A 26,995-nucleotide genomic window follows, 5' to 3' on the forward strand; every position below is an offset into this window, starting at 1 on the left:
ATAAATGAATTTCTTTATTTTCTTTAGTTCAATCCGAAAATCATACATTATTTACAATATGTTTTTTTTTTATTTTACGAGAGTATATACAATGAAAGCATGTGATACAGTGTTCAGGAATATCATTTTACAATGTACAATTTGTGAGCAGTGGGGTTTTTATGTGTCCAGTAGATATACGACAAGTGTTTCGTTATATTCAATATAAAGGACATGTAGCAAAAAGACAGTATGATGTATTCCCAAGTATTTTAATTCATTGCATCATTTAAGTCATGAAGATCTACTCCGAGAAACAATAAAAGCATATCAACATCAAATTTATCAATAAAAAAAGTTCTATATATAAGACATAAACTATTTACAGTGCAACATAATGTGGCAATCATAGTCATAGCAGTGTCAAAATGCATGCTATGTAAGTCTTATCATCGACAATAATATAGCAATCATCTGCAATTGGATCCGTTATCTGTCATAGATCTCCCGAAGCCAAAAGATGCAATAGCGAAAGGCCTAACTAACTCTATTTCAGAGAGATGGACAGCTACTCGAACGTATATAAACGGAGCAGCCAAAGATAAAAATGAAATTATATCAACGTACGAAAATAGAAATCATGTCAATATGAAAACAGAAATTATGTGAATACCAAACTAGACATGTGTACCCTACTCACACACATGAGTCCCAAAGAGGGACAGGTCAGCCGAAATTGCTAAGGCAGAATGCGACCTCTTAAACACTTAAAGAAACAACGACAATAATATCACCAAAATGGCAAATGTGCAAGTGAGACGGACTTTGATAGAGAGTGTGAGAGGCGGACAGCAACAGTACTATGACGGGTATAGATTTCGTCGCAGAAGCGTACACAATGAGTAGTGCTGTCGTCGGATGTATTGCACGTTTTTCAACCCGTGAAGACAGACTAAACAAGGTTGAAGAACTGGCCTGCTGGAAACGATTCCCGACAGCCCTGCAGGACCTAAGATCCCCGCCTTCATGGACTACGTGACAACATCTTGGGTTGAATGGAGGTAGTTCAGTCCTTTTGTTTCTTTTTCTTGGGTTTCTGTACTACAGCGTATATGTCTGAAACTGACGTTCACACATTGGGTATTTAACATGCATCATACATTTTTGTTTGTTGGTTGTTTAACGCCGCACTCCGCACTATATGACGGCGGCCTGCAAATAGCCGAGTCGGGAGCAGTCAATCCAGTGCTTGACCTCATGAGCATCGACCCACGCAAGTGGTATACCATGCCATGCATCACCCGAAACCGTTAGCCGCCTCTTACGACAAGCATGGGGTGCGGAAGACCAATTTTAAGCCGGATCTTGCTACATATAGCTTCATTTATGACTACATTATGTTTAACATAGAAATAAATGAGTAAAATAGATCGAGAGAATCAGATCTACATTTCGACATTAAATTAACAGACGAACTACAAGCAAATACATTAAGGATGTGCCTCACCATGTTGAACCTCTGTATGTTTGCTTTTGTCAGGTTTAGCGTACAGGTTCTCTAAGTTGACGTCACCAGATGGAACCTCCTCCCGTGGTGTGCACGTGTTCGTCACTGGCATGTCCACACTCGCGTATCCATCTGGTGAAACAGTATGATGTTTAAATGAACAGTACAAATATCATTAGCCAAGAAAACATATCCATTAATGTACATATACAGCAGAGCGATCATTGTAGAGTTCAGATCACACTATCTTCTGATTCTTGTAACATTTAGAGATACATCCTAACATGCAGTTACCTGACAACATTAAGTCATCCTCCTGATTCTCAGCTGCGTTCATTGGTTGGACATCACGTGACCCTTCATACAAGTCATTTCCCACTGAAACATACACAATGAGAAAACACGGAAATACGGCACTTAAATAGGATGTGACAAGAGTAACTGTCGCTCAGGTTGATTTGCAAGATGTCATGGGACCGTTATACCCCTCAGTATGTACCAGCTGTTTAATAAGCATCAAGGATTGCGTGTGTGGCACAAGTGCGTCAATAGCCATTGAACCGTGGGTTAGAATAAGGGCCTGTTAAACAGTTACAACATACAGTACAGCTACAGTATGCTTCAAAAATCAGTTCTTATTCTAATACCGTGTTATTCGAATTATGATCAATTGAAAAGCATACCTGTGTAGTTGCCTGGCGTGTTTTGATAAAGTGGTGAGCTGGAACGAGAAGAGCAATAACTTATGGAAGACCTAAGACTGAAATAATTTTCAACAAACGTCAAAAAGTACACATTTGGTTTGTGTGTGTGTGCTTCCATGAGAATGTGTGTTTGTTTTGCGTGCTTGTGTTGCCTGAGTGTGTGTGTGTGTGTGTGCGTGCGTGTGCGTGCGTGCGTGCGTGCGTGCGTGCGTGCGTGCGTGTGTGTGTGTGTGTGTGTGTGTGTGTGTGTGTGCAAATATGTTTCTGTGCGTTCTGTCTTGGACAACAGTTATACTTACGCTTTATTATTTCTTTCTTCTTTCATATCATTTTGTTTATCTGGAAGAAAAGGTTTTCATCATTTAAGGAAGTCTTAATATCCTCTGCCGCTATCAAACATTTCATCCTAACCTGAATCAACTCTGACAATCATTGCATACACATTAATGCGGAAGTTGACGACTATTGCAATGGTCAAACTGTCTTTTAAAGCTTGTTCAATTTATTGTACATAATTCAATGTCTAAGTTTCATCTAGAATTATCCTAAATCGCAACACAAATACATACGGGCAGCTTTTCTTCTCCGTCTGATACACACGACGCCCGCGACAACGACGGTAAGCAGAACAGCTCCACCTACTGCCCCAACCATGATGTAGAGATGTTCATCTGTAAATGCTGAAACATAATTTCATGATTAGTCCATGATTTATACAGAACAGCTTGTCAAGGGTGAGAGATTGTATTATGTGTGCGATGTGTGGAGATGTGAGAGACAGTTAAATAAAAGACTCACTGAAAAATAGTATCATAGTTGATTAGTCCCTGATATATACGGAATAGTTTGTCAGGTTGCGAGCATAACATGTGTGCAGTGTATGGAGAAGTGAGAGAATGTTGGTTATAAGGTGTTACGCGGAAAGTCTCAGGTTGTAGACGTTTCGATGAAATCCACGTGTACGCGTACGGTGCTACAAAACACATAACAAAGAGGGAAAGAATCTAAGGTTCAAGTCCTACCATCTAGGATCACAGACACTGCTATGGCGCGTAACGTTGCGATGACACACACTGGTTTTACCCCTTGGGGATTCCGAGTAAAAATGGGTCCCCAGCTAAGTTAAACTATGCTGGTCGTAAGAGGCGACCACATGGATCGGCTGTGCAGGTTCGGCGACTTGGAGTTTAGCATATACTTATACACCGACGGCATAGATCGTTGCTCAGAGTATCGTTTAGTTGATTTTCTGGGCCAGGCGTTTCATAACAAACACTGATTTGTTGAATAACTTCTTAGAACATACATATAACATGGTACCTGTAATATTCAGATTAACATGTCTTGTTATCGTCTGACCATTGCATGTGTTCTCCAATGTGTGTGATAAACAGCTGACAGCAAATATTACACTACTTACTGCATGAATAAATGAACAAATGCGTCATGTCTGTCCGCTGGTCTCTATTCAGAGTATTTTATGTGTTCTAATCTATTCAATGTGTATCTTACCACTGGAACGAGAGCGTTGTATTTGTTTGCAGTTTCTAATACTGATCGTATATCATCGTATATATCGTATAATATTTGGTGCATATTGGTGATGAGTATGATAATGTTTCATCTTTCATAAACTCCGGCTCTCAATGCAAACGGGGCGTTTGGGTAGCCTATTGGTTAAAGCGTTCGCTCGTCACGCTGAAGACCTGGGTTCGATTCCCCGCATGGGCACAATGTGTGAAGACCATTTCTGGAGTTCCCTGTCGTGATATTGCTGGAATATTGCTGAAAGCGGCATACAACCATACTCACTCACTCACTCACTTAATGTGAACTGTCAATGTTATCTTGTACATATTTTCAGTACAATATGCACATTTGAAAGAGCACTACCTTTCTTTAGTGTCACTGTCTCAGGATCCGATGTAGTCTCCATATATCGGACCGTTGTTGATAATGACTGTGTTGACATGACAGGACTTGATGTTTGGTTATCTTCCTCCGTACCTGTAAATCAAATGCTTATCTCTGTGTACATACTTTAGCTGGAAAACCTAGCCATTCATTTCAGTAGCTCACATATGGGAACCTCCCAATTGTCAGACGTCACATTTGTCAGACAGTTTATACCAGGACTAGTCAATGATGGTTATTAAAGTAATAGTTACCTGTTTACCTTTCATTAAAGTGGAACAGACCAAAAAACAGACATTTTGAGGAATTTTCAGGAGAGGTTTATTATGCACTTTTAATCATCAAATCATACCAGAAATCACATATTTATTCGACTTTAATTTGGAACATATAACACTATTTCACTATAACCTATCATACAGCGGACGGAAATGTTATCATTTTACATAAGAAATACTATTATTACATTATTAGAAAGACACAATATACACTGAAGCGTGTGATATAACACATTTTGATTTTTTTACAAGATATATTTCTTTATATTATGACAAAAGACAATATATTCATCAAAGTTTTTGTTGTTGTTGCTTTAAGTGCTTCTGTCTTAGCAATTTCGGCTGACCTGTCCCTCTTTGGGACTCATGTGTTTGAGTAGGGTACACATATCTATTGCGAGCTTTAGTATTCCTAAACTTTCTCTTTGTGTTGATATGATTTCTATTTTCGTATATTGGTATGATTTCATTTTTATCTATGGCTGCTGTGTTTATATATGTTCGAATAGCTGTGCATCTCTCAGAAATTGAATTAGTTTGGTATCACTATTGCATCTCTTGGCTACAACAGATAGCGGATCTAACTGCAATTCTTGTTTTAACCAAGCCCGGGCTGGGGCGTGGTCTTGAGATTCCAGTAACAAGGGAGCAATGGATTCAGGCTGATTGAAAGATGGGCATACCTTGTCATAGTGCTTGTTGTGAATTCCCCAAAGTAATATAGTGCGGTACTTATAGTACATGTGAGATTATACACAGGTTATGGAGAAGTTTAGTCCATATAACGTGTTCTAATTCTATCTAACAATGTATTAAATGGAAATATCGCAAACAAACTCAACGGTTAAAATGTTTTATGATTTTTCACTGAGTTTCCTGTAGTCTATATAATTGAAAAAAACTACTCCCAGTCTTGACTAATAAAACTCCCACAACCCGACACATATTAAACGCAACTTACAAACACAATCATAATCTGGCTAATCTGTCTCACACAATGAGTTTGGGTAGCTTACTCTGCCCACAGTATACAGCAGCTCAATAATTTGAAGGCAGTTACGCTGGTCACACTTGAATGGTCTGTCAGATGGGATGTCTGACAATTGGCAGTTAACCCACATAATATATGCAAAGCGTTGCATAAACAGTGAAGCCGAAATAGACCAACGTTCCAAATAAATAAATTTATTCATCCAATGATTTGTAATACATGTACATGTATGTGATGGTGATTTCATTTGTGACAGTTTACTTTATTGCTAAAGATGTACAAACCAGTGATTGACCATACCCACCTATTGTATAGTTGTCGCTTCTCGGGTATATCTTCGTGTCGTTAACAAGTTTCCCGCACTGCCACGCCGATCCTTTGTCTGTGGAGGAGTTATATTTAAATGCTATACTGTGCATCGTGCTATTGCAACTCACATTGATACGGCTGATGATGTCATCCACAACCCCATTGAGTACCTGTTTACTACAATTATGGGTATGTTGAGTAACGACCATATGTTTGTTGTTCTGCAGCCACCCAATGTTTGCTGTGGATTCATCGTGGGCGCTACAGGTCAAGGTGAAGAGGTCTCCATCGGTTGGTGTTAATGGTGAGCTCGTCAGTGAAAATGTACCTGCTGAAACAAAATAATCAACATTGAAGGTTAATATACAGGTTATCCAAATGGTGTGTTGGCTGTCACGTACCATCTCAAGCATTTCTCATTCGTCCATGATTCTACAAGCGTCAATGGCATTACTGGACAGGATGATTACGAACTAATCACACTTAATATATTGTCTGATACTTGTAACATGGTTGTTATCTCACGGATGCGACGTTATAAACTCACATATTTGTATCATACTCATCAAATGTTTGAAAAATGAAATCTCATTCATGAATACATGAATTGAAAATATTTCGTAAAGAAAAAATGTAGTACATTAGTTTTCATTTATAAGGTGATTAAAATGCAAATTGTAAGAGTGATTGGTCCTAACGGTAAAGCAGGACATGCTCATTTGGTGTCATCACTGTTTTCTAGAGATCCTTTCATGTAATTGTCATAACATTTTGCCTCATAACGCCGAATGCAAAGCATAACACCTTGCAAAATGTCATTTTTGTGCAAGCATTTTTTTCCATTAGCCTGTTGTCTATTTGTACTTGAAAACTTATTTTGGATAACTATTTAAAAGGTCTGACCCTTATTTCTTGTTCATCGTTACAACAGCAGCATGGAATTTGGACAATTTTGAACATTTTTTACAATTTTTGAAAGGATACGGTGAATTTGTTAGGGAATGGATGTTAAATAAGGGATTATTGCAAACTAACCGGACACGTTCCAATTTCTAAAAATAGTATTGTCACATTGATACCGCGACTCGTATATCATAGCTTATCCATCCGGCCTTGTGTCATTGTGTGAGCTGATCGTGTACAGTGACATCTGACCTTGTGTACAATGCAGAGGTCACTTATCACATGGAGTAATGCAACGTTAGTTGTGGAGAGTTCTTCGCTGGACGACCGTGTTCGGCAGCGTGAGAGTTTCTAAGGATTTGGTCCAAGCCCCACACTGAAGCACATGCACATGTAGCACATGCGTCTGCTTTGACAATTGACTTCGCAATATGCCTATAAAGAATTATATAGCAATGTGACTCTTACCTTCTAGCGCCTCATATGCAGCTGAGGTTGTCAACTTGCCTTCTTAATATTTACGTCCACAGTAAATTCACAATTCACAATCTTAAAAAACTAGATAATCAGATATGTATTTGTACACAACTTGCAGATGTTTTGACATATATGTTGTTATGTAAAGGTAATTTCAGTCGAAACTGTTGTCAGTATATGTTTAGTATTCGGTCAGCATCATTGTTATACTTGTAAAACTGTCAAGTGTTACTACTTACATAGCCTCCTACATTGTTCGTTTTACCATGAATCTAAAACTGTATGTTTCAATATAATTGATTGATCATTTCTAGATATGTTTGGTTATTCACTTATTTAACAGTTTAATTCTGTGTGAACCGATTTCTGGGTTCACCTCTGCTTTTAAGTATGGAAATCACATTGTAACAATATAAACACACTTCATTACTACAAATAACAGTGGGACATAATTAACATGAAGACAACGTTAACGTTTCAAACTTTAGAAAACGACACCTCAACCGATGCCCCACGTCATACATGTACATCTAAGGATATCACTTCAAAGAGTATGACTTACTTTATTCTGGTACCGTCGTTGATAAAAAAATAGCACGTTACCGATCTCCATGTTGTAAAGCAGATACATAGTCTCATAGCATATCAGATCACATCACATGTTTTGTATTTATCCATTTTGGAGCCTTTGGTCAAACTGATTTTGAATAAATCAGATCAAGCTGATTCGGGGAGTTAAGGGCCAATATCTCTGGTCAGATAGGGTTACGCAAACATATCTGAGATCTATTTAACTTCTTTACCTGTATTTACGGCTATGTCTGCCATCACAATCGTATGAATATAATACACATCTTAATTATGTTTACAACTGTGATCTATATTGTCGGCCTGAACCTGTTAAAACATGCTGCGACCATGTAAGTAAAAGCCTTATGCTTGCAAGTTCTAAGTGTATTCCCAAATGCCAATATAAACCCTATCTTAAACCATTTTGAAAACCCAATGCTGCACATTACCGTATTAGGGTTGGTAGAACTTGGAACATGGCTAAAAATGGTATCAGGGAGGACAGCATACAAGATCTAAAGTAAGTGCTAGTTTCCATAATACATGTTTTGAGTGAAGTGACCTGTATCTGATCAGATAATCTCTCAGAGATAATCTGAGTTTCCATCGCTCTTCCTCATATAAGGACATTGTAATTCCTCCATTCAGTTCTGATGAGGGTCGAAAGGACACATTTAAGTTAAGAGTTACTTAGGAAATGTTTTTCAAACCGTGTTGGTTTGCTGGAATCCACACAATATGAAATTCATATGAGGCATAGGGTGTTGCACTAATATTATTGTATACGGAATATTTGCTTTGTATGTTGTCACAAAACTTATAACAATATGTGATTATGTAAAACCTGTCAACTTTGTTGGTAGTCAGTCATCTTACTAATAGTTACATTCATACTTGCCATTGACATGCGAAGCTCCGTGAATAACGCCTATCCACATGCATATCAATATATTCCAGCAGACCTTCATTGTAGCATACCACGTCCCAGTGTATGTCTTCTGTATATCCTTCCTTTACAACTTGTGATGTCATAGGCTCAATTGCAGAATACCCTTCCTCTCTATATCTCTGTATAGAAAGGAATCATAACTCAGTATATGCTCTCCGCTATAACTTGTGTTCTCTCAAGTTTCAACACAACGCCATTTTGTCAACATAACCGATCTGTCTGACTTCGGTTACTAAAACTTAAATACTTGTCAAACTTGTTTAATACACTAGCTTATCTCTTTCTCCGGGAGATGTGTATGCAAGGGGGAAGTAATTTCGATAGTCAACAGGGCGCGATATATTTTCCTGTGATAGTAATACACACCAAAGCAGGAACATAATTTAATGAGAACAATCGCCAGATACAGTAGCTAAATCTCTACACATTAACCATGTGCATGTTCTTTATATTCGTTGATTTGGGAATCGACACGTAACAGTTGTTAATAGAATGATGTGCCTGTCCCCGTTATATGCTGTCTTAAATACAACTAGTTTATCTGGTGAGATATGTTTTGAAATACGCTCGTTATAACACAAACGGTATCAAACAGGGACCCGTTTATCATTCAGAAAAAAAACATAATTTAATTGGTCTGATTAAGATATAAATAAATTTCGTATTGTGATGGCAAAGTTTCCCAGTAGCGCACATATTTCTTCTTTTCAAAACTGGCGGGTATTCAAATATTCCTAGGGAACTGAGATTTTATCAAGTATTTAAAGAAGTTTGGTTGAAAATGCGTATCATTGCCGGTTGGTATGTGATTGGTTGGTTGGTTGGTTGGTTGTTTAACGCCGCACTCAGCAATATTCCAGCTATATGACGGCAGTCTGTAAATAATCGAGTCTGGACCAGACAATCCAGTGATAAATATCATGAGCATCGATCCACACAATTGGGATTGATGACATGCATCAACCAAATCACTGAGCCTGACCACCCGATACCGTTAGTCGCCTTTTACGACAAGCATAGTCACCTTTTACGGCAAGCATGGGTTGCTGAAGACCTATTTTACCCCAGAATCTTCACGGGTAGGTTGGTATGTGAATTTCAAGATACTCTTAGAAACCTAAGAACTGTTTCATGTATATAAGCGTTACTATAACTAAGTTTAATATTTAATGGCTTCAAAACATATTCATATTGTGAGAAGTTATCCTCCATGGAATGGAACTGAGAGAAGTAGCCTTCAAATAACTAATTCATTTGGTTCACAAATGCTCAGGGGTTACCTCCCTTTTAACTGTTAAGTAGTCTGGCAGGGTGTACATGAATGTTCTTGTTTGTTGTTTAACGCCGCACTCAGCAATATTCCAGCTATATGACGGCGGTCTGTAAATAATCGCGTCTGACCAGCATCGATTCACGCAGTTCGGATACGATGACATGCACATCATCCTAGTCAACGAGCGTCTGACGACAAGCATAGACGCCTTTTACTGCAAGTATGGGTTACTGAATATCTATTCTAACCCTGATCTTCACGCTTTTTGTCAACTTTGTCGAATTGTATCCGGATATTGTGACAAAATAGATACGCATTCACATTCCGGTAATACACAGAACGATATATGTTAAAGCTGATACAAAATATAATGTCCTACATAACATTTAAATAGTGTTTGTAATCGTTTTACATGTTTCAGTAAACTTCCTCATGAATAACGTTCACTAGGAAAATATGTAGACACACTGCAAACACATAAGACAATTTTATAAAATTCCTATGATCTGCATCGTCTAAGAACAGGGGACCCAATCCTCTGTCCAGCCAAGGTATTGGCTTTGTAGTGTTCCATACATTACAAAAGCCCCACATTATGTAGAGGGAAATGTTCGAGTAACTCTCTAATCCTTAAAAATTAGTGGAGCCGAAGCCCATTGTTTTTAAGGAATGGAGAGTTACGAGGGTATTCCCCAACTTAAAACACTTCTCTGCTCTTTCACTTTGACAAAACATTATGAAGAGCCATGCATTGTAAACATAAGCTCACGGCGGAGCACGTGCAACATCGGCAGAGAACACAATCAACTGTCCATTCCCTAAAAATAACGGAGCCCTAAAACAGTAGAATGACCTCATAGATGTAGTTTAAATTGCAGTATTTTGTCATGATTAGAATGTACATTTGTTTGCATTATGACGAGGGTTCTCAGATTCTCACACTTTTTAAAGATGACTTATGTGATAATTTTATGGCTTATGTATGTTAAATATTTGAATATCTTTTATATTTTGTGACATTTAGAAAACAACTACTTGGGCCTATATTTTATGTAACACATGTTCTCAAAGCACAAACACGGCACCACTCCATGATGGTATTATCACTCATGTTAGTTTTAATGCAAATTCGTGCCATCGGATTAAAGTCTGTAAAAAAAACCATGAAATAGCCATATGCCTGACCGCTTGGGGTGAGATATCCGCCTTGCGGAAGTTTTCTACACCTACGTCCGCGCCTTGTTGCATCTCACCTGTAGTGAGTGAGTGAGTGAGTGAGTTGGGTTTAACTCTGCTTTTAACAGTATTCCAGTTGTATCACTGCGTGTCAGCTTAATGTGGGAAGAAAGCCCAAAGTGATGCAGGTCTCAGACGTTTACAACTTCGGTGAAACCAACGAGCACGGGTATGGTGCTGACAAACCTTCACACATAACCGGAGTGAACCGGGAATCGAACCCACAATCATAGGTTTCTTGCGTGTCCAAGTGACGCAAATCTGCACAGCGAATCGCGGCGACTTAGACGACTGGGCCACCCGTGCCCCCCTCTACACATTAACGTTGAGCATGTTCTTTGCATTCGTCGATTTGGGAATCGACGCGTAACAATAGTTAACCATAACACGGTTATGGTGCCGAAAAACCTAGAAACATAATTTGGGCGAACCGGGATTCGAACCAAATATCATACGTTTCTGGCGTGCCCAAATGACTGCACAGTGAAACACGGACCCCTAAACGACTGGGCCATCCGTGCACCCCATCTCACCTATAAATGGTTTAAGTGACTGATACCATGTCACGGGTCCTGTACTGTACACACCCCTCCACGCCCACCAAGCTCGGTCTGCTCACCAGCTTAAACTGCATGGTCGTCAATCACCCAGGCCCCTGGGACTGACAAATATGAATTTGGAAATGGAGATGGCGGAATTATGTCCAGAAAGTACAATTGTTGAGAGTCCGCCCAACTCTCGAGAGAACCAGCCCAGTTCTCAAAAGGGTATGCCTAAACCATTCCTTCACTCTGGTCACCAGAAAACCTTAAAAAAAACAGCCAACATGACTTGTATTCAAGCCGCGCTAAATGTCCCTGAACGTTTTTAGGACACATTCACGTTCAAAGGAAATAGACACAAAGAAAAAATCGGTTATGGTGCCCATTGGACTCGAGGCATGCTTAAACAAAAACCTTTAGCCTCAATCCGAAATGTCATAAATCTAGCCCACCGAAGGCTACAGAAACGACAAAGAATGAGTCATCAGAGTCAAAGACACACAAAAATAGAAGACCACAAACCAAATTAGAAAAAGTAGCCTTTAGCGCAGATTTCTCGCAGATCTCGCAAGATCTTAATAAGATCCTAACAGCTCAAGATACTGCCAAAGAGCCGAAGCACAAAAATATTACTAGTGTAAATAAGTGTGGAAGAGGGTATGTTGTTGTCGGGGACAACCTTACAGAGTCAATTGACATGCCCAAAAGGATAAAATGGAATCAAACTAAAATGGGATACCCCAAAGTGGCTGATGCAACTGTACATCTTGACAAAAAAAAGTAATGACGACCAGCTTTATCAACTTATCTGTCTAACTCAAAAGAAAGTAATTCAACCAAAAATCCTGTCGGGTTAAGGATCAAATCAATGGACACAACCAACACACGAGTAGTATAACTTATGTTACTCGGCCAGTCAGTCACTGCTCCCGAGTTTCTTGCAAAGAAAACTGCAACACATGGTGTACAAACTGCAGGAAAGAGAGTCATTTGTCCTTGGCGCCGAAATGTCCAAAACGCTCATCAGCAAACGCATAAATAAAATACCTACTCAGCAATCTAAATACAAATCTATTCGGTATGCTGCGTGACAACACGACAACGTGCTCTGTCAAGTTGAACGGGAATAAACGCATGAATGTCTAACGTAAATACGTTACTTGTCTAACAAGGAAGTTGGATATTTCTGGAGAAATATCATGTGACTCACTTTGTCGTTCTGAAGTAAGTAGAGCATGATATCTTTTCATTACCTGTCCACGAGAACCTGTCGTAAAACACCCACTTATCATGGATCTCTATTGTGTTTTGATTTAATCTACGTCTTGTACTAAAAGGGAATACATTCATTACAATAATAAAGAATATTAACAGTGGTTCACTATTTGGCTTTCGTTACTGTTTACCACCTTGCATTAAAACATTAACATATTATCTATGCCAATATTATCCTCATACGTCCATATTGAACTTCAATACAACACAGTTGTCATGAGCGTATAGGTTGTTTAAGAAACTACTTTGATACAGAATATAACTGAACCAAATGAATATACAATTGCACAGAATTAGTCGCGCTTCACTTTAACACTCTTTATGGCTCCGGGAAATTGACGAATGCAAAGAACATGGTAAAGGTTAATGTGCAGAGATTTCGCTACTGTATCTTGCGATTGTTCACAATAAAACACTTTGCAGGCATTTATGCAATCAAAACCTTTCGACTGATCCAGTTTTTTACATAACACTTTGGAAAGCAAATGCGATACTGCACGATTTCTTTCATACAGATCCTTCTGCATCCTGTTCACATATTTTGACAAGTGGTATTAAGAACAAAGACTTATTTATGGTTAATATAAAGTGTGTATACAATCTGACACCAAGCAAGATCAACAAAAGATTTGCGACTGTCACCAGAATGTGCTGTGTGAATAGTGTGAAAAGTTTAGAAGAGAAACAAGTAATTCCAGATAACATTTAGATTTAGTTCAACTGACAGAATCATTTACTGTTCTGGGCTACCAATAAAGGTCTTAACAAATTGTGTTATCGTTTGTAATAAGAAACGAAATCTTCAGTCATTGCCAAAAAGTAGAGTTATACAACAATGGGGAAACGTGTGATTGTGCTCATTACAGTAGTCACAGCGTGAAATATATACAAGACGTGGCAGTGTGTTGTTCAATTAACTGTATCAAAGCATTTGATGACATGCCATAAAACATTTGACATGACATGCAATCAGTAAACTAATATGCAAGTACAAATACTTGATACAACTCCTTGTCTACATGTCTTTCTAATTCTGCACTATTCATTGTATGTATTTGTAGATTGTTGTGTCAGCCAACTCCTCCAGTCGCACGTACGCACTCTTTATTAGTCATGCGTTTAGCAACATAGCTGTGCTTGATCAGGTCAAAGGTGAAAACAGTCGTCTGAGGCGTTGCAATTTGCTGTGCAGAGTTACGTCACCTTTCATTCGCCCATGTCATGTATTTAGGTTATCAGCATAATACACATACTTGTGGATTTCGTGAAAGTGGTAAAGATGCACAAGTTTGGGTTTTCCTTCCACATGAAGCCGACACGCTGTGATATACTGAACAAAGTTGCATTTACTAAAACTTGCCAAAAGTACAAATGATAGCCATAATGAATGAATGAATAACTTTATTTCCTCCAGAGTTCAATTCGAAAATCATACACGGGCAGATACATTATTTACAATTCGTTATTTGTGTTACGTGAGTATCTACAATGAAAGCAGGTGATACAATGTTTATGAATTTACAAGTTGTGAGCAGCAGGGTCCAGTAGATACAAAAGATGTGTAGGTATATTCCATATAACGTACATTTAGCAAAAAGACAGTATGATGTATTCCCAAGTATTATAATTTATTTCGTCAGTTAGGTCATGAACACCTGCACCGAGAACCAATTAAAGCATATCAGCCAGTTTATCAACGTATCATAAAGCATAAAAAAATCTAAACATAAGACACTTAGTATTTACACTGCAAAAAATATGGCAATCATAGTCATAGCAATGTCGATTACAAAGTTTGCATTATTTCGAAACTTTTGCTCTTGATCCGATTTTAAGAGGTCATAAATGTGCATAGAGATGCATTGTATTTTGAAGAACATGCATTTGTAAGGGTGTATGAATTTTATGACACGTGAGAGATCTGATCTCTCTCCGGTTATTGCCCGGGAATGCCAATCTGAATTTCAGAAAGTCCCGGTAGTGCCGAGAGATGCTCCTCTTGGTACCGTGAGGGCCAAATATTTCTTTTCCATATCTTGACACCCGTAGCTGGGTGGAGGTTAAAATCGTCAAGACCATGTGATCACAGTGAATTAACTCATTGTCCTGCTTTTGAGCAACACGTCATGAGTCCTTCTTTACAGGATAAGTTACTGCTGATGATTATTATACTCAATATTTGACAGAGTCAGGGCTGTCAATTGTAGCATCACCAAACTTGTAGAATACAAGTGATTAACTCAAGTGGCACTATCGGTGAGTCTCCATTTGTTGGCATATAAACTAACTGAATCAAGTGAAGGGTGTAAGCTGCTAGAGGTTTTAGACAAGAGTTTGTATCATTGGCCAATAAAATACAGGGTATAAACATTCCATGAACAGGGAGGAAAGTGTTTGCTTTCCTTAATTCACTTATTAGATCATTCATGAAAACGAGAAAGAACCATGCTTACATAACTCGACCTTGCCTAACACCTTGTTTAGTGGGAAAATCATTAGATCTTTCTCCGTTGTATGATATAAAATTCCTGCTGTCTGTATAGCTATGAAAAAGAAGCTTCCGAAAGTTGCCACTCCAAGGTCATATGTCTTGACAAAAAGACAGTCCTGGTAAATACGATCGAAATACTTTTCACAATCCAAAACTGCGGCAAACACTTGCAATTCTCTTTCTAGGAATAAATTAACACATTCAAAAACAGTGAATACAAACAAATTGCTTTATGTTCTTTTCTGAAACCAAATTGTAAATCACCAGAGAAGGATTGGAAGTTACTGAATGTGTATTTTTCTACTCACTTACAACGATTTTCTCTAAGAATTTAGACAAACACGATGTAAGAGTTATAATCCAATAGTTCCTAGGATCATGTATGTCGCTTTTGTCTTTATGAGCCGGTATTATCATACCTTGTTAAGTACGAAATGCGGATGACATAAGGTAAACATCCTAACAGATAACACCAGGGGTATGTACAAAAGGATTATGACTGGTTGGAGTGTTTGATGAGTTGATGGTAAGCAGGGGGTATCCAATAGCCTTGGTCATGGTTGATTGATCGTTGGAGTTATTTCATTTCCCTGCTTACGGAGTCGAAATCGCACAATGGTATCTGCTTTCAGCAGAGATTTCCAAAAAGGTTTTGTCGCCTCTTTTTTAATAACTATTTTTTTGCCTTTAGACCCTTGTTATGTTTTGCATACACGTCTGTATTGAAGTCTTCAGACACAATTCGATCATCTTGTTTGTTTTTCTTGGGTTTCTGTACTGCAGCGTATATGTCTGAAACTGACGTTCACACATTGGGTATTTAATGTGCATCATACATTTTTGTTTGTTTGCTGTTTAACGCCGCACTCCACACTATTCGAGCGATATGATTGTGGTCTGCAAATAGCCGAGTCTAGAGCAGTCAATCCAGTGCTTGACCTTATGAGCATCGACCCACGGCGTGGTATACCATGACATGCATCAACCAAGTCAACGAATCTGATCACTCGAAACTGTTAGTCGCCTCTTATGACAAGAATGGCTGAAGACCAATTTTAAGACGGATCTCGCTACATGTAGCTTCATTTATGACTACAGTATCTCCAACATAGAAAAAGCAGTAAAATGGATCAAGAGAATCAGATCTAGACTTCGACATTAAACATATCAGACGAACTACAGGAGAATGCATTATGCATGTGCCTCACCATGTTGAACCTCTGAGTGTTTGCTTTTGTCAGGTTTAGCGTAGAGGTTATCTAAGTTGACGTCACCAGATGGAACCTCCTCCCGTGGTGTGCACGTGTTCGTCACTGGCAGGTCAGCACTCGCGTATGCATCTGGCAATACAGTATGATGTTTAAAGAAATACTGCAAATATCATTAGCCAAGAAAACATATCCATTTGTGTACGTGTAATAATGAAGCACTTACATAGGAGAGGGAACATTGTAGACTGATTTCAGATCACATAATCTTCTTATTCTTGTAACATTTAGAGACACATGCTAGCATGCAGGTACCTGACAACATAAAGTCATCCTCCTGATTCTCAGCTGCGTTCATTGGTTGGACATCGCGTGACCCTTCATACAAGTCATTTTCCACTGAAACATACACAATGAGAGAACACGGAAATACGGCACGTAAATAGGATGTGACAAGGGTAACTGTCAGCTTCAGTACAGCTGCAGTATACTTCCAAAATCAGTTTTAATTCTAATACCGTGTTATTCGAATTATGATCAATTGAAAAGCATACCTGTTATGTTGCCTGTCGTGTTTTGATAAACTGGTGAGCTAGAACGAGAACAGCAATAACTTATATTGAAGACCAAAGACTGAAATAACTTTCAACAAACGTCAAAAAGTACAAATTTGCTTTGTGTGCGTGTGCTTGCATAAGAATGTGTGTGTTTGTTTTGCGTTGGTGTGTTTGTGTGAGTGTGTGTGTTTGTGTGAGTGAGTGAGTGTGTGTGTGTGTGTGTGTGTGTGTGTGTGTGTGTGTGTGTGTGTGTGTGTGTGTGTGTGTGTGTGTGTGTGTGTGTGTGTGTGTGTGTGTGTGTGTGTGTGTGTGTGTGTGTGTGTGTGTGCAAATATGTTTCTGTGCGTACTGTCTGGAATAGCAGTTACACTTACAGGTTCTCTAAGTTGACGTCACCAGATGGAACCTCCTCCTGTGGTGTGCACGTGATCATCACTGGCAGGTCAGCACTCGCGTATGCATCTGGCAATACAGTATGATGTTTAAAGGAATACTGTAAATATCATTAGCAAAAAATATATCCATTTGTGTACGTGTAATAAGGAAGCACTTACATAGTAGAGGGAACATTGTACACTGAGTTCAAATCGCACTGATTCTTGTAACATTTAGAGATACATGCTAACATGCAGGTACCTGACAACATAAAGTCATCCTCCTGATTCTCAGCTGCGTTCATTGGTTGGACATCACGTGACCCTTCATACAAGTCATTTTCAACTAAAACATACACAATGAGAGAACACGGAAATACGGCACGTAAATAGGATGTGACAAGGGTAACTGTCGCTCAGGTTGACTGACGAGTTTTTATGGGACCGTTATACCCCTCAGTATGTACCAGCTGTTTAATAACGATGGAGGATTGCGTGTGTGGCACAAGTGCGTCAATAGCCAATGAACCCTGGGTTAGAATAAGGTCCTGTTCAACAGTTACTACATACAGTACAGCTACAGTATGCTTTCAAAATCAGTCCTTATTCTAATACCGTGTCATTCGAATAATAATAAATTAATTGAAAAGCATACCTGTGTTGCAGTCTGAGGTGTTTTGATAAATTGTCGTGCTGGAAGGAAAACAGACCAAAGACAGAATGATTTTCAACAAAGCACCTCAAACTATACAAATTTGGTTTGTGTATGTGTGTTTTTGCATAATAATGTGTGTGTTTGTTTTGCGTGCGTGTGTTTGCGTGAGTATGTGTGTGTGTGTGTGTCTGTGTGCAAATATGTTTCTGTGCGTTCTGTCTGTGTGTTGTTTGCATGTCTGTGCGTGCGTGCGTGGGCATGTTTATGTGCGTGTGTATGTTTGTTCTAGAATAATAGTTACACTTACGCTTTATTTATTCTTTCTTCTTTCATATCATTTTGCTGATCTGGAAGAAGGACTTTTCATCATTTTAGGAAGTCTTAATATCCTCTGCCGCTATCAAACATTTCATACTAACCTGAATCAACTCTGACAATCATTGGATACACAATAATGCGGAAGTTGACGACTATTGCAATGATCAAACTGTCTTTTAAAACTTGTTTAATTTATTGTGCATAATTCAAGTCGAAGTTTCATCTAGAATTATCTTAAATTGCAACACAAATACACACGGGCAGCTTTTCTTCTCCGTCTGATACAAACGACGCCCACGGCAACGACGGTAAGCAGAACAGCTCCACCTACTGCCCCAACCACGATGTAGAAAAGATTTGGATCTTTTTCCTCTGTAAATGCTACAACATAATATCATGGTTAGTCCAGGATATACACAAAACAGCTTGTCAAGGGTGAGAGGTTATATTATGTGTGTGATGTGTGGAGAAGTGAGAGACAGTTAAGACTCACTGAAAAATATTATCATAGTTAATTAGTCCCGAATATATACAGAACAGTTGTCAGGTTGCGAGCATTTCATGTGTACAATGTATGGAGAAGTGAGAGAATGTGTTTGTTATAAGGTGTTACGCGGTAAGTTTCCGGTTGTAGACGTTTCGATGAAATCCACGTGCACGCGTACAGTGGTACAAAACATATAACAAAGAGGGTGAGAATCTAAGGTTCAATTCCTACAATCTAAGATCACAGACACAGCTATGACGTGCAACCCTGCACAGCGAAGGTTCGGGTCTTATCAACAGGTGAATTCGAAATCTGGCTTGTTGGACGTTGCGATGACACACACTGGTTTTACCCCTTGGGGATTCCGGGTTAGAATAAGTCCCTAGCAATATAAAACTATGCTGGTCGTAAGAGGCGACCAAATTGATCGGCTGTGCAGGATCAGAGACTTGGATTTTAGCATATACTTGCACACCAACGGCATAGATCGTTGCTCAGAGAATCGTTTAGTTGATTGTCTGGTCCAGGGGTTTCACTGATTTGTTCCAATGACGTCTTAGAGTGAGTGAGTATTGTTTTATGCCGCTTTTAGCAATATTCCAGCAATATCACGGCGGGGGACACCAGAAATGGGCTTCACACATTGTACCCATGTCGGGAATCGAACCCGGGTCATCGACGAACGCTTTAACTTAGCTTAGAACTTACACATGAAATGACCACTGTAATATAGAGATAAACAAGTCTTGTTTATTGTCTGACTCTTGTATGTGTTCTCCAAAGTGTATGATAAACAGCTGAGAGCATGTTACACATTATTACTGCATCTATAAATGGGAGATTGCGTCATGTCTGTCCGCTGGCCTCTATTCAGAGAATTTTACGTGTTATAATATATTTAATGTACATTATAAAAATCTAACTAAAGGAGGAAAGAAGAAGCATTCTATTAACTACAACGAAAAATACACTCACCCTCTTTTGCGCGCAATGTTGCATAAAAGTGTAAATATGTGTTTTTAAGTTTTTTGAATATTTTTTTCTACAAATATATGAAGCGTTTATCTACGTGGTAGTATACTTTTAAGCAAACATTAATTCGCCCAAATATGACAGGCAGCGACATTTCAAAGATGACCTTATACTGTGCTATGACGTCACAAAACGAGGTTAGAATGCAGATTTCATTGTTCAAAGGCTCTGCCCACATTTACGCGACCTGTCGTTACTCACGTTTTGTTTCACATATAATTAATCTTTGCCGCTTTGACTCTTCGTCTAACATTTGGACCTGTATTGCATAGTTTGGCGATATATTGACTTAACAAAATCCCTATACAAAACATTTCAAGTTGCGCAGACACCGTTAAATCACACTGCATGGATTCCCAATAGGAAACAGTATACATCTGTAATAACATGGTTGGTAGACAAACTATGCACCTACATTGTACATGCTAGATTATGAACACACACGGTGTGACAATGCCCCGGCAGGTTATGCCTATAAAATTATTTTCATAGATCACAAATTTCAAAGGCCACTGGAACGACAGTGTTGTGTTTTCTTAAGTTTCTAATACTGATAGTTTATTATCGTATATAACATATCCTATTTGGTGCATATTCGGTGTGTGTATGTGGCTCCCCGTGTACCTTGTACATATTCTCAGTACGATATGGATATTTAAAAGAGAACTACCATCCTTTGTCGTCACTGTCTCCTGATCCGATGTAATCTCCATAGGTTGGGTTGTTGTTGATAATGACTGCATTGACATGGCAGAACTTGAAGTACCTGAAGGACAAGAGCTTATCTCTGTGTATATCGTTTGACTGGAAAACATATCATTCATTTCGGTAGCTCACATAATTATATGTATTGCGCTGCTCCCAATTCATTTTGCCGTAAGTCATGCGAGACCTGCAGTAATACAAGTTTTGTTTCATATATAACACCCAATCTTTGCCACTTTGACTCTTCGCCCAATATTTGGACCTGTATCGCATTATTTAGCGATATATTGACTTAACAAAATCCCTATACAAAATAGTTCAAGTTGTGCAGACACCGTTAAATCACACTGCATGGATTCCCAATAGGAAACAGTATACATCTGTAATAACATGGTTGGTAGACAAACTATGCACCTACTTTGTACATGATAGATTATGAACACACACGGTGTGACAATGCCCCGGCAGGTTATGCCTATAAAATTATTTTTATAGATCAGAAAATTTCAAAGGCCACTGGAATGACAGTGTTGTGTTTTCTAAGTTTCTTATACTGATCGTTTTTTTGTCGCATATAACATATTCTATTTGGTGCATACTCGTGGTGTTTATGATAATGTTTAATCATTCATTAAATCCGGCTCTCCATGTAAACTGTTGATGTTACCTTGAACATATTCTCAGTACGATATGGATACTTAAAAGTACGCAAGCGTAGTAGGGCCACGGTGAAATTGTTTTTGGTCTAAGTATCTCCTATGTTGGATTTAGTATCTCCTACGTAGGACCTACTATCTCCTACGTAGGACTTACTATCTCCTACGTAGGACTTAGTATCTCCTACGTAGCACTTACAGTCTCCTACACAGGACTTACTATTGCTTACGTATGGACTAGAATAACTATCTCCTACGTAGGACTTAGTATCTCCAAAGCAGGACTAAGTATCTCCTAGGTAGGACTTACTAACTCCTATGTAGGACTTAGTATCTCCTTACGTAGGACTTAGTATGGATTAGAATAACTATCTCCTACGTAGGAGATTGGGAGTCCTACGTAAGAGATAGTAAGTCCTGTGTAGGAGATATTAAGTCCTATGTAGGAGATACTAAGTCCTATATTGACTTAACAACATCCCTATACACAAGAGTACAAGTTGTGCAGACACCCTTAAAGCACACTGCATGCATTCCCAATAGGAAACAGTATACATCTGTAATAACATGGTCGATAGACACACTATGCACCTACATGATAGATTATGAACAGCCACGATGTGACAATGTTCCTGCCGGTTATGCCTATAAAATGATCACATATTCCTGAAGGCAATTACATATGTTACTCGTGTATTAATCGTGTTTCTAATACTGATCGTATATTATCGTATATACCGAATAATATTTGGTGCATATTTGTGGTGTGATTGGTAATGTTTAATCATTCATTATATCAGGCTCCCCATGTAATCTGTTGATGTTACGATGTACATATTCTCAGTACGATATGGATATTTAAAGGAGAACTACCATTCTTTGTAGTCAATGTCAGCGGATCCGATGCAGTCTCCATATTTCGGGTTGTTGTTGATAATGACTGTGTTGACATGACAGGACTTGCAGTATGACCATGTCCATCCGTACCTGAAGGACAAGAGCTTTTCTCTGTGTATATCGTTTGACTGGAAAACATATCATTCATTTCAGCAGCCCACATAATTATATGTATTGCCTTGCATAAATAGTGAAGCCAATATAGACCAACGTTCCAAATTAATTAAATATATTCAGACAACGATGTTAATATGTTAATCCTGATGCAAAATGTTGAAAAGTTTTCATTGTTATGTCTTATGGGTCTTATCCCACCGTTTCCTTTTGTATACATTTCAAGGTCATTGATGATTACACTTGTGACAATTTACTATATTGCTAAAGATGTATTGTACAATACAGTGATTATGTCATACTCACCTATTGTATAATTGTTGCTTCTCGGGCGTATATCGTAGTCGGAAACCTGTTTCCCGCACTGCCACGCTGCTCCTTGGTCTGTGGTGGAGTTAAATCTAAACGACATACTATGGGCCGTGGTACTGCAACTCACATTGATACGGTTGATGATGTCCTGCCCATAGGCGAGTGATTGTTTACTACAATTACCGTCTTTCTGAGTAACGACATTAGGTTTGTTGTTCTGCCACCACCCAATGTTTACTATAGATTCATTACGGAAGCTACAGTTCAAGGTGAAGAGTTCTCCATCTGTTGCTGTCAATGGTGAGCTCGTCAGTACAAATCCATCTGCAGAAACAAAATAATCAACATTAAAGTTTTATATACAGGTTATCCAAAAGCTGTCTTGGCTGTCGCGTACCATCTGAAGGTTCGATTCTCCTCATAATTATCACTAGTGTAGCCTTTGTCACTCGTCCATGATTCTACAAGAGTCAATGTGATTACTGGACAAGATGATTACGTACTAATTACACTCGTTTTTTTCATGAATACCTTCCATATATTGACTGGTACTTATGGTTGCAATCTCACGGATGTGACGTTATTAACTCGCACATTATTATCACACTCATCAAATCTTTGAACAAATGAAATCTCACTCAGGTCTACATGATTTAAACATATTTGGTAAAGATAAAATGTAGTACATTAGTTTACGTTTATAAGGTGATTTTAATGCAAATTATGAGAGTGGTGGGTCCTAGCGGTAGAGCAGGTCGTGCTTACCCTTTTTCGTAAACATTTGGTGCCATCGCTGATTTTCAGAGATCCGTTCATGTAATTGTCACAACATTTTCCCTCATTACGCCTAATGCAAAGAAAATTATTGTGCAAGCATTTTTTACAATAGTCTGAAGCATGTTTGTACTTGACAATTTATTTTGGATAACCATTTAAATGGTCTGTTCATTATTAGTTAAATATGTTTGTGTTCATTACAACAACAGCAGCATTGAAATTGGACAACATTGAACAATTTTTACAATTTTTGAAAGGATACGGTGAATTTGTTAGGGAATGGATGTAGTGGGGAAATATATAAATTGTTAAATACGGGATTATAACAAACTAACGGGACACGTTCCGATATCTAAAAATAGTAAGTGTCACATTGATACCGTGATTCGTATATTTCAGTTTGTGGGAGCTGATCGTATACAGTGGCACGTGACCTTGTGTACAACGCAGAGGTCACTTATCACATGGAGTAATGCAATGTCAGTTGTGGAGTGTTCTTTGATAGGCGACCGTGTTCGGCAGCGTGAGAGTTTCTAAGGATTTGGTCGTGCCCCACACAGAAGCACATGCACATGTAGCACATGCGTCTGCTTTGACAACTGACTTCGCAATATGCCTATAAAGAATTATATAGCAATGTGACTGTAACCTTCTAGCGCCTCACAGGCAACTGAGGTTGTCAACTTGCCTTCTTAATATTTACGTCCACAGGAAATTCACAATTCACAACCTTAAAAACTAGATAATCTGATATGTATTTGTACACAACTTGCAGCTGTTTTGACATATATTTTGTTCTGAAAAGGTTACGGTACAGATCCTTATACAGTTGACAAGCAGGACTGTCTTGCTTGACAACGGTATACGGATATATACCGAAACGTCGCCTTTACAGTATAAAAGAAGTTGTTATCCATAAATAAGTGTGTCTACTTTGTCATCTGTCAACTTCTAAGTAATGCTTATCAAACAATTCGGAAATCACATTGTTATACTATAAACACACTTTATTACTACAAATAACAGTGGATCATAATTAACATGAAGACAACGTTAACGTACCAAAGTTTGGAAAACGACACTCAACCGATGCCCCACGCCATACATGTACATCTAAGGATATCACTTCAATGAGTATGATTTACTCTATTCTGTTACCGTCGTGGATAAAAAATAGCACGTTACCGATCTCCATGTTGTAAACCGGATGGACTTAATGACGCACATTACCGTATTAGGGTTGGTAGAACTTGGAAAATGGAAACATCAGAGCGTACAGCATACAATATCTAAATTGAGGATTAGTAAGTGCTAGTTTCCATGATACATGTTTTGAGTGAATTGACCTGTATCTGACCAGACAATCTCTCAACAGCAATCGGAGTTGTTGTTTTTCGCATGTCCTCCATTCAGTTCTGATGAAGGTCGAAGGGACATTTTAAGGTTAGAGTTACTTTTGAAATTATGTCCATGCTGTGTTGGTTTACTGGAACCAACACAATATTAAATTCATTTCTGATAAAGTCGTATTTTGAAATTTAAAATGGGTCTCAATTTTACTCTGACGCACATTTTAGGAGATTTACGTTACCGGGTACATTGGAATGCAGTGACCCAGTTGCGGGTATGTTACGTTCTTTACACCTACGTAAATCAAAGTAGTCCCATTTCCATAAATAAAACACACAACTCATTTTTAATCATCGAGAGTTACTTTTATTTATTTAAAATCAGAAATTACTAACTTCTTTTACCCGACTCAAACAAAATACCAAATATGTACAACAATGTTGATGCATGGCATCACTTGTCATCGATTTTTAATCGATCAAAATGGCGTGTCCACTGACATTAGCACTGACATAAAAAGATAGATACCCAAGATCACCAATTTGCTATGTTTGAAATTCAAATCTCCGAGTAGATATTCGATATTTTGATTTTAAAACATACACTGAATTACGCTGTAAATAGTGATTTAGTAATGTATACAAAATGGCGAGATTTACGAAGTTCCAAATTTTCAGAGCATTTTCAGTAGGTTTGTCTAAAATGGCAGTGGATGAAATCACAAAACAGGGACTTCCCCAAAGAACTGAGAAACTTGCTATGTATTCATTTTATTCGACTTCACCGTAATTAAGTGTTGAAGAGGGGCATTTGTGACCCTGTGACATCAATGGGGTAATGCAAATATGTGAATGAGTGTTTTAATGAAACATAATGTTAAAAAGGAATGTTAAAATATTGTCCAGTATTGCCGATCTAAAGATCATGGTAAGCAGGGAGCATGTTGTGAAATAGGTTTGGTGATTTTGGGAGGCACAGGGTGTTGAACTAATATTATTTAATACGGAATATTTGCCTTGTATGTTGTCACAAAATATTGTTTCCTACTTTGTTTACATTTACATTCATACTTGCCATTAACATGCTCCTCTCCATGAATAACGCTTATCCACATACATATCAGTATATTCCACCAAGTCTTCATTGTAGCATACCACGTCCCAGTGTATGTCTTCTGTATATCCTTCCAACACAACCTGTGATTTCATAGGTTAAATGACAGAAACCACTTCTTAAACCCAGAAACAAACAGGATGTCGTCAGCAGCATACGTAACCCTCTTCGACTTATATTCTCACAAGTTTCCACAAAACATAGCATGTGTGTCGGTTTGTAGACAGAATCGTAAAGCAAGATACCCTTGTATTACAGCGTGACCAGGATATGAAACGTTATTTTCATATACCGCAGTTTCAGTCATGGAACAATACTCCTTTACACAACTCCAACTTGCCAGCGAGTCGGAGACGCTCTGTATAGAAAGGAATCCTGCGTCGCAACTACGTATATGCTCTCCACTATGACTTGTGTTCACTCAAGTTTCAATACACCGCCATTGTGTCAACATAACCGATCTGTCTGACTTAGGTTACTAAACATAAATACCGGTCTAACTTGTTTAATACACTAGCTTATGACTTTCCCCGGGACACGTGTATACAAGAGGGAAGTAGTCTCGATAGTCAATAGGTCGGGATATATTCATGTGATAGTAATACACACCAAAGCAGGAACATGATTTATTGAGAACAATCGCCAAATACAGCAGCTAAATCTCTACACATTAACCGTAATCATGTTCTTTGTATGTAGACACATGTAGCGCACATAGTTTGTCTTATCAAAACTGGCGGGTATTCAAATATTCCCAGGGAACTGCGATTTTAGAAAGAATTTAATAGAAATTTGGTTGAAAATGCGTATCATTGTCGGTTGGTATGTGAATTTCAAGATACTCTTAGATACCTTAGAACAATGACATGTATATAATCGCCACTATAACTAAGTTTAAAATTTAATGGCTTCCAAACATATTCATTTTGTGAGAATTTATCCTCTATGGAATGGAACTGAGAGAAGCAGCCTTCAAAAAACCAATTCATGTGGTTTACCTCCTTTTTAACTGTCAAGAGGTCTGACCGTACATGAATGTTTT

General features: G+C 38.4%; 1 protein-coding gene across 1 annotated transcript; it reads right to left on the reverse strand.

Annotated features, from left to right (window-relative positions):
- Positions 1-1,854: 1,854 nt before the first annotated feature.
- Positions 1,855-26,395, reverse strand: LOC139457045 (uncharacterized). Its single transcript, XM_071238488.1, has 7 exons — positions 25,915-26,395; positions 22,708-23,037; positions 5,678-6,010; positions 4,084-4,185; positions 2,760-2,870; positions 2,490-2,529; positions 1,855-1,864 (listed from the first exon to the last, which is right to left on the reverse strand). Exons 1-7 carry the CDS (start codon positions 25,982-25,984, stop codon positions 1,855-1,857), a joined length of 996 nt encoding a protein of 331 aa, XP_071094589.1. The 5' UTR covers positions 25,985-26,395.
- Between the last annotated feature and the right edge of the window lie 600 nt (positions 26,396-26,995).

The sequence above is a fragment of the Haliotis cracherodii genome, unplaced genomic scaffold (genome assembly GCF_022045235.1).
Source record: "Haliotis cracherodii isolate W230 unplaced genomic scaffold, xgHalCrac1.p SCAF_12, whole genome shotgun sequence".
Classification (NCBI taxonomy): domain Eukaryota; kingdom Metazoa; phylum Mollusca; class Gastropoda; order Lepetellida; family Haliotidae; genus Haliotis; species Haliotis cracherodii.